Genomic DNA, 10,634 nt, shown 5'->3' with positions numbered 1-10,634 from the left:
TACATAAAATGTTTTCAAAAATTAATACAGATTACCAGATGAACTAGAACAGAGAAACAGCTTCAGTGTAGCACTGAAAGAAAAGGCTGAGAAGGCCAAAAACCAATGCTGCTGGAACACTCCTTGTACATAGGGAAAAAACCAGACATACATAGTGCCCGACTAAGCCACTAGTTAACAAAACATGGGAGCGTTGCTGTGTTTGCTTTCCGTCAGAGAACAAACTCCTGAAGCACCTCTCTGCTCTCAATGGCTGAAGCAGCCATAGCAAGAACCCTCTCTGCAGGAGGCTCAGCTGCCACCGCAAACCCTCCCTCCAGCACTCAAGAGCCTGCGTATTCCCAGGACCGTTATTCCAGTTATAATTGCCCTCTATCTATCAGCACCACACAAATCAAGCGTGAATGATGATGTTTTTAAACTTCCATGGTTGCAGTTAAATCCAGAGGGATGGCTGTGTGGTCTCCCTGAAACCTCAAATGCAACACTACCATGTGAAAGATCCACACCCAGGCTGGAGGCACACAGAGCATGTTCCCTTTCCTTCCTCTCCCTGCCACCCTTTCCCCTAGGATTCAAGTTGCTTCCACACAGAGAAAAAAAAAAAAAAAAAAAAAAAAAAAAAAAAAAAAAAAAAAAAAAAAAAAAAAAAGGGATTAATGGGATTGATGGTTTGAAACTGTTGCCATTTTAATGACATCTCTTTACTGATGCTGTGCTGTGAACAACACTGTGGGTGAGCTTCTCCTCTGATCATTACTAATTAAGGTATTACATAATTATGCTGGAATTAATTAGGTGTTCTCATCCTCACAGCACTGTTGCAGCAGTTACACTCTTTTCAGAGAAGCAGAGAAAGGCAGGAAAAAAGAAGGGTCAGGGAGAAAATGTTTTCTGTTTTAAAATTGTGCTTTTGAAAACATTATCCTGAGTGCACCACACACTCAACTGTGATACAGAACGGTGTGTGGCAGAATAAATTATGTAGCAGTATCAACCCACAGACTAGCTAGGCAGCACAATACAGTCACATGGACTAGCCTGGGAACCACTGATGCATGGGTACAGGATCTTAGGCATAAAACCCTTCAGGAAAATACCAGAGAGGAAGATTAGAGACAAGAAGTTACTATGAGGAAAAAGAAAAATGGGATGACCACGTTTATTTTTGTATAACACACATTATATTATACAGAAAATGGGGGAAGCAGCATGAGAGATGCCTCTTTAAGACCTGGATTTCATTTGCTGACAAACTTACAGGGGTTTTCAAGACTTGAGTGGACAAAGCCCTGACCAACTTGCCCTGAATTTCAGTGTTGACCTTATTTTACAAAGGAAGCTAGATGAGAGATCCCCCCCCAAAGTCCCTTCCCCACATGAAAGATTTCTAAACTCCATCAAGGAGACAAAGGACACGGGAGAGAATCTAAACTAAGAAATTTGAGGAGTGTTCAATAAAAGCCACACTTATTTGATTTGTTTTATTTCAGTAACTGCTGAATACGACACACAAGGTGAAGCTATAGTTGAAAAATTCAGGTCTTTATTTTAGACAATGGTGTTTCTTTCTTTTTACAAAATGTTTCAGACTGTACAACACATCAACATTTTTCTAAGCTTAATTATGTAACCATTTCCATTTGTCCAGTTATGAGGTAGGGATGCATACAGTTCCAGTCAGTAATTTTAAAAAACACTTAAGCCCTTCCCACTATAATTCAAACACAAAAGCAATGCACAAGAACATAATGTCTGCTTTTCCACTATTCATTTTTCAGAGAAGGTGGAAACCATGTCATGGCCTATAAAAGTTGGCCCATTAGTTCTGTGAAGAAATTCTGAAAAGATCAGTTAGTATCATGGAGGTACATCCTCTAAGGCAGCATTTCCAGAAGGAGATTCCTCTGCCCCAGAAGCAGAGCTGTCAGGCAAAGGAATAGGAGCATCTATTTCCAAGGTGTGCTGCTTTTCCAGGTCACAGTTCATGTTAGAATTGCCTTTTCCACTCTCTCCCTCTGACTCTTCAGTCAATTTATCTTGGGCCTGAGCTGACTCCTCAGAATCATCCTTTTCAGGCAGAAAACTGCAAATCATATTAAGCCTGCTGTAGGAAAAATCTCTGTCCTTGATCTGCAACCACTCTACTCCACCTGATGTAAAGAAGGAAAATTCTATTAGTGACAAAAGGAGTTAACAACAGTTTTTAATTTGTTTAAGTTAACTGTTATTAAAGCTGAGCCTGACCAAGATCTAAGTAAAAGAACCACTTAGAATAGAAAGATGGGCATATCCCTCTCCTATTACTTTTCACATACCATTTACTACTTTTCATAGTCAGAAAATACAATAAATACAATGCAGGACTAAAAAGATCTTTCCTCTGATCCAGTATGGCAGTTCCTGTTGCATTTAGGTGTCTGATGCCACTCTTAGGCTCTTAAAATAACTTAAACATAAATCAAAATGCAGGGAAAATATTCAACAAATGCAATGAAGAGAATAGAATATTTGTTCACCCAGATACTAGATCTTCAGGCAATAGGTAATGACAACAGAGATAGGACACAAGTTCTTGCACTCTCTTTAACTCAAGTGTAACAAGTTGGAGCAACAAGTTGAAAGCAACCCCCAGTAGAAATGGGATTTCACTCCCATTTTGATTTTAACTCAGTGCATGTTGTCAATTCACAAGATGTTGTAGTTACTTTGTATGCACAAGTTAAATTCCTGTCACCGTGCAGAAACAAAGTGGTTTTCAGTACTTATCATCAGTACTGCTGCTCTAGAATAAAAAAAAAATCTTTGTATTAAGCAAAATACTCTCTAGTCTCAATTTAATATTGTCTATACTATCACAACAATGGTTTCAGTTTAATATTACCTAATTAATTCTATAGAGAGAAGTGGTATGTGTTGTTGATAAGAATGCTGAGGTTTGGTTAGATTCTAGACAACATTTCATTTTATACCTCCTATGGCCAGTGTCCAGCTGACTGCTCATATTTAAGGTAAAGGGGCTGTATATTCCTAAAATATGAAGCAGTAACACTGAGTTTAGTGAAAAAAGCAGCTAAAAGCAGTAGGACAGTTCTGATGAACATTGCTATATATAGTAGGATGCTCAGTATTTGACTATGTAAAAGTTCTGACTTCTGTACAAAAAAATAAATAAAGCAAACATATGTCCCCTGAGTTCTGCCTACAGAATGAAAATCAATATAAATGGTCTTCTAGGTATGTCTTTGCAAGTAATTTAAATTCATTTCTATTTGACTGTAAATTCAGTAAGTACAATTAAACTCTTTTCAACAATCACAGAGACTCAGAAAGTCCTTAGACAAAATGATAGAAGTAGAGGAAATAAAAAAAAAAATCAAGAAAGAACTACTAAACAGCACCTCTGTTTTTGAAACTTCTAGATGACAGAAGAATGTACCAGGGAGCATCAGCATACAGTTTCCCTGCTCTTACACTTCTTTGTAGTGATACAAAGGCCTGCTAGCCCTTTCTGGAGGCAGCACTGGTCAGGAATGTATTCAGTTTTAAAACATACACATATGGTGCCTAATGGAGCAAGTTCCTTTAACTTCCTGCGTGCTCTTGAACCAAATATTTAAAAAAGGCTGACTCTCCCAAGCATAATCCACTGATGTCCATATGCATAAGAGCAGAATCACTCACCAACATTCTCTTCTCCTTCCTTCTTTTCTGTCAGAAGGGTCCGTGTCATGTTCAACTTCTTCACTGTATGGCACTTGTATTTCAGCTGTACTTTTTGGTTGCCTTCTGCATCTACTAAGAAGAGAGGAGGAAAAAACAATGCCCAAACCCCAATCATTATAGTGAATTCCACTAGCAACTGAAACAAGATAAATGTTTTTAACCTCCCCAGCTACTGAAACAAACAGAACATCAAATCACAACAATTACCTTGCTCCGTGTTTTCTTCAAAAACCACACAGGTTCCCAAGGCATCTATGAAAAACAAAGTGAGAAAGTTTTAGAGACTAATTTGTATCAGCTGCAGATAATGCTCCCACTGGCACAGCTGTGGGAATGTTCTGACTTCCAGCCCCTCCCAGAGGCACAGCACTGGTAAGGAACTCGGAACAGGCAGGAGTATCACAGTCATTGGAGTCACTACAAGGGAGGATCCCAGACCATTTTCTTCCAGACCAGTGTTGTCACCACAGGGCAAATGAAAGAATACAGATTGCACAATGTGTCACTCCTGCTTACACAGGAGACAACAGCACTTTAAGGCATTTTATATCCCACATTTTTGTCTGCAGTAATACCAGCTGGTACACCCAAGAGTCAGCTGCCAGACATACTTTCCCTGGAAGTACCATGGATGCATGGTTAGTGAACTCAGACTACTCACAACTACAGCATCTCGCAGGACCAATTGCAGTAAAACCACCTGATGTTAAGAATGTTCCTTAGGTCACGTGAAAAGGGAGAGATGGTATTCATATAAGTTTTCCTACCTTCATATTCTCCTGCAAACACATATCTGTCCACCTGTAAAATGGGCCTCTCTGTCTCTATTCCCTAGGTAAAGAAGGATAAAATTGCATCATGTCAGGTCTGTATTAGCCCAGGTGCATTTCTCACTGTAAGACCAGCAAAGACAGACATAGCAGAATCCAGATTATGTCAATTCCTCATCACACATGTTCCTTAAAGTATATTAAATACCAAAATCCCCCAGATAATACTCTTTTAGTAATCATAATAAAACCTAGTATAGAACTGTATGGAAAATGCTCGAGTATATTACAACAAATTCAGATCAAACGGCAGCGAAGAGTCTATTTAAGTTAAAGTGATGTTATTTCCTCCAGGAAATTAATGTAACCTCCATTTCAAATTAACAAAAATGTAGGTGTTTACATGAAGATTATGTTATTTGCTAAGCTTCAATTAACACAAGTTCTAGAAAGTGGAATAACTTTAAAACTGGAAAATACACAGGGTGCAGAAGTCCAGCATAAGGCATTACATCAGCACCAGAAGTGCCACTGCAGGCTCACAGAAGCTTCTGTGATTACTGTGTGTCTCTGTTGTGGAGGAGTTGGAAATTGTTGCTATTTTATTTTTTTTAACAAGGAGTGGAAGAGTAAAGAAGCACTTCTATCAGCTCATTCCCTTCCTCTAGAGCGCAAGTTTTCCAAATACACAAGCCAGCATCCCATTTTTCTTTACATAATATATACTGTATTTTGATAAAATCAACGTCTGAACAGAACACACTAATTAAAGCAAAATTATTTTGAATAATACCTTGTGAACATCAGAATTATTCAGGACATGAAGACAAGCACTTGCTAAAGGTTTTGAAGAGAAGGCATTACATGGTAAATTGCATAAAATACAGAATGTCACACAGGTTAATATGAATTTGTGCAATTTTCCTCATATGTTTCTATGTTTCAAACGTGTGAGATCAAGAAGATTTTAGCTCTGGGATTCTCTTTCTTCTGCATAAATTGAGAACACCAATAACACTCAGCTAACACATAGAACATATTTTTGTGTGTTTTTTCTTCTAAGAGAAATAAATACAATTAATAACACATCAGTACTAAACAATAGCATTATAGGGTTTTACATTCAAATTTTATTTCTTTGCTGATTTGCATTCCTTTGTGGACTACGCAGACTTGGAGTCTTGTCTTCCCTTGATGCCACCAGCATCACAGAAAAGTTGCTAAACAGAGTAACACAGAGCAGACCCTTTAATTAAGGTTTTAACAACAGTTGTCCCTCAGGAATTGGCTCAAGGAATGCTTACTCTGTGGAGTGAACTCAAGTACATGTGGATACAAGTAGGACACAGTGTTGATACTTTAACCTTTCACTAGTAACACTACAAGGAAATCAAAGCACAACATTTAAAAGAATCCCACCAGCAGTATCTGTAGCCATTCAGCCATCAGTATGAATGATTCATGCAACAAATTTCAAGAGAATTAGATCAGATCAAGGAGGGAAACCTGCATATCCATCCAAAGATGAATATTTCATGAATTTTGATTGTATTTCTACTTCTGAGACATTCAGAATTGACTTTACCACTTGTATATATTGTGATCAGTAGCACTCTCAGATGTTCTCTTCCATCTTTTCAGCCTATAATAAAGGTCTGCTTTGAGAAAGTATTTGCAAATCAGCAGTACTTGTACCATCTGTACAGCTCTCATAGTCTACATAAGTTTTAAAGGGCAAATAAAATCTGTCCTATACAGACAAAGTGATTAAAAAACACAAAAGAAAGACGACAGGGAAACCAGATTCCTACAATAACCTTACAGTGAAGGAAACAACATCCAAAACTGTTCACGAAATGCTTAATACCCAGTTATCCTTTACGAGACTTGAACTTGCCAGGACACATCTGCAAAAAACCCCATTGTAAATACAGTGCAAATCTTAAATATTTTGCTTCACCTGTCTGCTGTATTCCATTATTATTATTATTATTCCATTATTAATCCATTAATATTCCTGTATTATTTTAATAAGTGTGATTAACATTTATGTTAATCATACATACAAACATACATGTGCAATACGTAATTTAAAATAAATCAACTTAGAACTTGGAATCAGAGCAGATACTGGTCCAAGCTTATATATACGTCTGAAAAAGTTTCCTTATATTTACGCAATAATATATTCAAAGACTTTATGCTGTTTCTGAAAGAAAGCCCACAACACGCAGCCAAGCGCAGCACACATAATTCTCTAACAAAGATTTGATCTAATGTTATCAACATCAAGAAATTTAGAAGCAGCCTCACTCCCTTGTTCACATCCATAATAACTTACCCCTTTCCTATTGTGCTGTAATCACTCACCAAAATCTTGCACTTGTTTTCACATTTTTCTAAAAAGTCTGAATCAATAATTCCTGATAGCTCAACCATGACCAGTTGCTCCTACAAGAAAAGTTGATCATGTACAGATATAACAGAACTCAGGGAAAAAAAAAAAAAAAAAGGCCTCCCCAAAATCTATCTTTACCAATAAGAAAAGCATACAAAGACACAGCCTTTCAGGATAAACAGACCCCAAAGTTGAGTTTCTGCTGCATTTTGTCAAGAGACAGAACTCTTGTAATACCCAGGGAAATTTAGTGACCCACTATCCATAAGATACCTGTTTCACACTCGAATTTCCTGGCCTTTTCTTCCTAGCAAGCAATGGGGGAGCACTTTTTTCACCCTTGGAAAACGAGTATCAGTATGGCTCTTGGGAAACCCTACAGCACCTTCCAGAACCTAAAGAGGGCCTACAAGAGAACTGGGGAGGGACTTTTTACAAGGGCCTGTAGTGACAGGACAAGGGGTAACAGATTTAAATCGAGAGTGGGTTTAGATTAGATACTGACCTTTACATTAATGATTTTTTTTTTTTTTTTAAACTGAGGGGAGAGGTGTGGCACTGGAAAAAATTGCGCAGAGGATTTGTGGATGCCCCATCCTAGGAAGCGTTCAAGACTGGGCTGGATGAGGCTTTAACTGACCTGGTCTAGTGCAAGGCGTCGCTGCCCATGGCAGGGGTTTGGAACCAGATGATTTTTAAAGGCCCTTGCAACCCAAACCCTTCTCTAATTCTGGGATTTTACGGCGATAGGAAGCAACATAAACTGCAAATGCGCACTCTGACCACGCCGTTTTCGGGGAAGGCCGAGGAAGAACAGCCAGAACCCCACAGCTCTGGGGACGGCACCGCTGTGGGGACCGAGAAACCCGCCGGCCCCAGGGAAACGCGCTCGGTGCGACCGGCCCCTCTCCCTGCCTGCCCCTCCGGCCGGGCGGAGCGGGGCCGAGCCACGCCCCGCGGGGGGCCGGACCCTTTCCGCAGGGCTGGGGAGCGCCCCGGTGTCGGCCTCCACCAACCTCCACCTCGTCGTCGTCCCCCTCCGCTCCGTCGCTCCTCCCGCCCTCGCTGCCCGCCGCCGCCATGTCGCCAGCGCCCGCCCCGCGCCCGCCTCAGCGCGCACCACGTGGGGCCCGCGCCGCCATCTTAGAGCGGAGCGGCCCCGCCCCGCCGCCGCCGCGGGCCCGGCCCGCCCTCAGCGCCGCGCCTCCCTCAGCGCCTCCCTCAGCGCCGCGCCGCGCCCCGAGCGCGCCCGCTCCGCGCTGAAAACCGAAAACACGAGCTGCTTTGTGGCACTCCCGAACGCTCTGCGAGTTTTTCTCGAATCTTAGATGTGGTACTGGAAAATGGGAGTGGCTAAAGTATCATCCTTCCCTCACTCGTTTAAAAAAAAAAAAAAAAAAGGTTAGCAGACGTGTCTTCTTATTAACACAAGTAATGTCCTGCTTCTGGTACAGACCATTAGGTTAGAAAGCTTTTGTTAAATAATAAAATATACAGTTAGTTTTTACCACTCGTGTCCTTTGCATGATGCTTTCTAGTTATCTTGCAGGTTCAAATCCACCCCATCAAATACATCCTTCTGACCGGGGTTTCTGAGATAGTATCTTCATTTTATAAGTGCAGGATACTGTTGTTCACAAAAATCGGATTTATTTCCCAGTGTGCAACAATAACTGCAATATAAGCCAACAATTACACACACGAGAGAGACATTGATTATTTTATTTCAGAGTTCTGCAAGCCTGGGTGCCCAGTGGAATTCCACAAATCAAGTGCAACAACTATCACAATTTTTTTACCATTTATACATTTCAGCAAACAAGAATTAGTGTTCACTGGCTACACGTTACATAATCCTTGTATTAATTAGTGTTCTCTCTTCTGTTGGTTAATGATTCTCTTGCTTCTCATGCTAATCAGTCCCGTGGTGTTTCTCTTCTCTTGGGCTGATGGGTTTTTGGGTCAATGATCTGTGAGTCGGTGGTTGGGATCTCCCGCTGCAGAATTACCTTTTACCCACTCCCAGCTGCTTCAGCACAGTTGCTGGGTAAGGTTTATTCGTTTCTTCCTTATCTTGGGGGTTCTGCCCGATGTCCTTGTGGCCCATAAATTCTGCATTCTTTGTGTCTGCTGTCAGTGGTACATCCTTCTCCCCAGCTTTGTTAACCTCCCTCTGGGTGTGATATCACTGGAACCTGCCAGGCCCTAAAACTTAGCAAGACAATTCTACCAACCAGTAATTTGTGTTCTAACACCTGCAGATCACTGAGAGCTTGTGGGCTGCTGTCTGTTTCACAGACTAAATCTCCCATGTTGTTGATTAGGCTTGAAAGTATACAAAAATCAAACATTAAAGAACATCCTTCCTTGGGAAAATGTTACATATTTCACATTTTGCTACAATGTGGCACTCCATAATTGTACGTTTTACACTGGTTTTGTAATTACCCCATTTTCTTTCCATGTGCTATATTTCTTATTTTGTATCAAAGGTGTCTTTCTACTCATTATGTTGAAGTCATTAATTAAAATGTTAATTTGAAACTGTTTGGAAGGGAAATTGCTGAAATTTTCTCCCAGTCTCTCCTTAACTTCCATAAGATAGACATAAATGTCAGCATTGCTCCATCTTAAGTGTTTATCTGTGTCCAGATAGATGTGATCTAATGCATTTCTCCTTTTCCTAGAAAAGTTACAGATCTTAATAATGTCAAATAAGTTTAGCAGGGTTTTTCTTTGGCTTTAGGCTTTGTCTCATTTTCTGTTAAGCTTCACATTTTTAATTACTTTCTTTTAGAGCTTGTTTTGGAATATTGCATACTGCTGTGGTAACAACAGCCCATAATTCTGGATTTGTTCTAAATACAGAAAAAGATGCTGGGTCATATTACCTTTTCAGCAGGCAAATTGCAAAGGCTTGAATTTTGACTGCAGGGAATAAAAGCTGTGGAACAGATGTTTGGTTTTCTACAAGTGTTAATTATCAGATATTTTAAAATAACATTTTGTATCATTGTCTGTATTTAGCTTCAGTTTTTGTACCAGGTCTTCCTCACTTTAGATAAATTTTTTGTTGTTTAAAGAAACCTCTACCTCAATAAAGAAGAATCAACTCTCTATTCTGAATATTTACTTTTTTAAATTAATTGTCATAACTGACAGTGCCTCTGTAATGTTACATTAATACCATCATTCTTTTTTTATAGCTGGAGGGAGGCGAAGTGATATGGTTAAAAACTACAGAAAGCCCTCACAGGAATGTAAGTGTGTGCCAGATCAGGCTGTGTAAATCACAGACTGGCATGAACTGCTGTGAAGGGGCAAGTACATTCATTTGCTTTTAAATCAGCCTAAGTGTCTGTGGAATCCAGGTTCATCTCAGTCTCCCAGTTATGGTGATTCAGGGCATGCAGCTGGATGATGGGAAATTTTTGGTGCATTAGTGCCAAAGGTATTTTAGAAGAGATTACCGCCTTGTCAGGCTAAATTTGCCGTGGGCATTAGTGGTTTACCTTGGTCTTTCCAATCCTGGCGGGAGTATTTTGACAACTTATCTCTTAAAAGAGACTGTCCTTGGAATCTGACAGTGAGATTGAACTGCTTGATGAGATAAATATGGAAATACACGTCTTGAGGATCCAGATTTTGGGTTTCTGAGGCCTCAGCTAACAGTCCTGTCAGTGCTTGAACAGATCTATTGTGTGCATGCTGCCAGAGGCCAGTTCCTTGGTGGCTCTTAC

The 10,634-nt window shown here is 40.1% G+C and overlaps 1 protein-coding gene across 3 annotated transcripts; it reads right to left on the bottom strand.

Annotated features, from left to right (window-relative positions):
• Window positions 1–1,524: 1,524 nt before the first annotated feature.
• On the bottom strand, window positions 1,525–8,049 carry GTF3C6 (general transcription factor IIIC subunit 6). Of its 3 annotated transcripts, none has more exons than XM_038133266.1 (6): window positions 7,911–8,049; window positions 6,867–6,947; window positions 4,494–4,557; window positions 3,934–3,978; window positions 3,685–3,795; window positions 1,525–2,153 (listed from the first exon to the last, which is right to left on the bottom strand). In XM_038133266.1, the coding sequence occupies exons 1-6, from the start codon at window positions 7,974–7,976 to the stop codon at window positions 1,861–1,863; spliced, it is 660 nt and encodes a 219-aa protein (XP_037989194.1). In that variant the 5' UTR covers window positions 7,977–8,049; the 3' UTR covers window positions 1,525–1,860. The 3 variants fall into 3 exon arrangements, with proteins under 3 accessions (XP_037989194.1, XP_037989193.1, XP_037989195.1); XM_038133265.1 differs by having other exon boundaries at window positions 3,685–3,798; window positions 7,911–7,991; XM_038133267.1 differs by lacking the exon at window positions 7,911–8,049 and adding an exon at window positions 7,535–7,810 and having other exon boundaries at window positions 3,685–3,798.
• Between the last annotated feature and the right edge of the window lie 2,585 nt (window positions 8,050–10,634).

The sequence above is a fragment of the Motacilla alba genome, chromosome 3 (assembly GCF_015832195.1).
Source record: "Motacilla alba alba isolate MOTALB_02 chromosome 3, Motacilla_alba_V1.0_pri, whole genome shotgun sequence".
In the NCBI taxonomy this organism is placed as follows: Eukaryota; Metazoa; Chordata; class Aves; order Passeriformes; family Motacillidae; genus Motacilla; species Motacilla alba.
The sequence above is the reverse complement of the archived record's forward strand: the minus strand, read 5'-3'. Positions and strand labels throughout refer to the sequence as shown.

What these genes read in the sequence shown, in the direction of transcription:
- GTF3C6 (XM_038133265.1), bottom strand. Translation starts at nt 7,976, where the DNA reads ATGGCGGCGGCGGGCAGCGAGGGCGGGAGGAGCGACGGAGCGGAGGGG. An exon ending in AAAACAAGTGCAAGATTTTG is followed by an intron (nt 4,558 to 6,866) that starts GTGAGTGATTAC and finishes TTCTTTACCTAG; the next exon opens with GGAATAGAGACAGAGAGGCC. An exon ending in GGAAGGAGAAGAGAATGTTG is followed by an intron (nt 2,154 to 3,684) that starts GTGAGTGATTCT and finishes TCTTTACATCAG; the next exon opens with GTGGAGTAGAGTGGTTGCAG.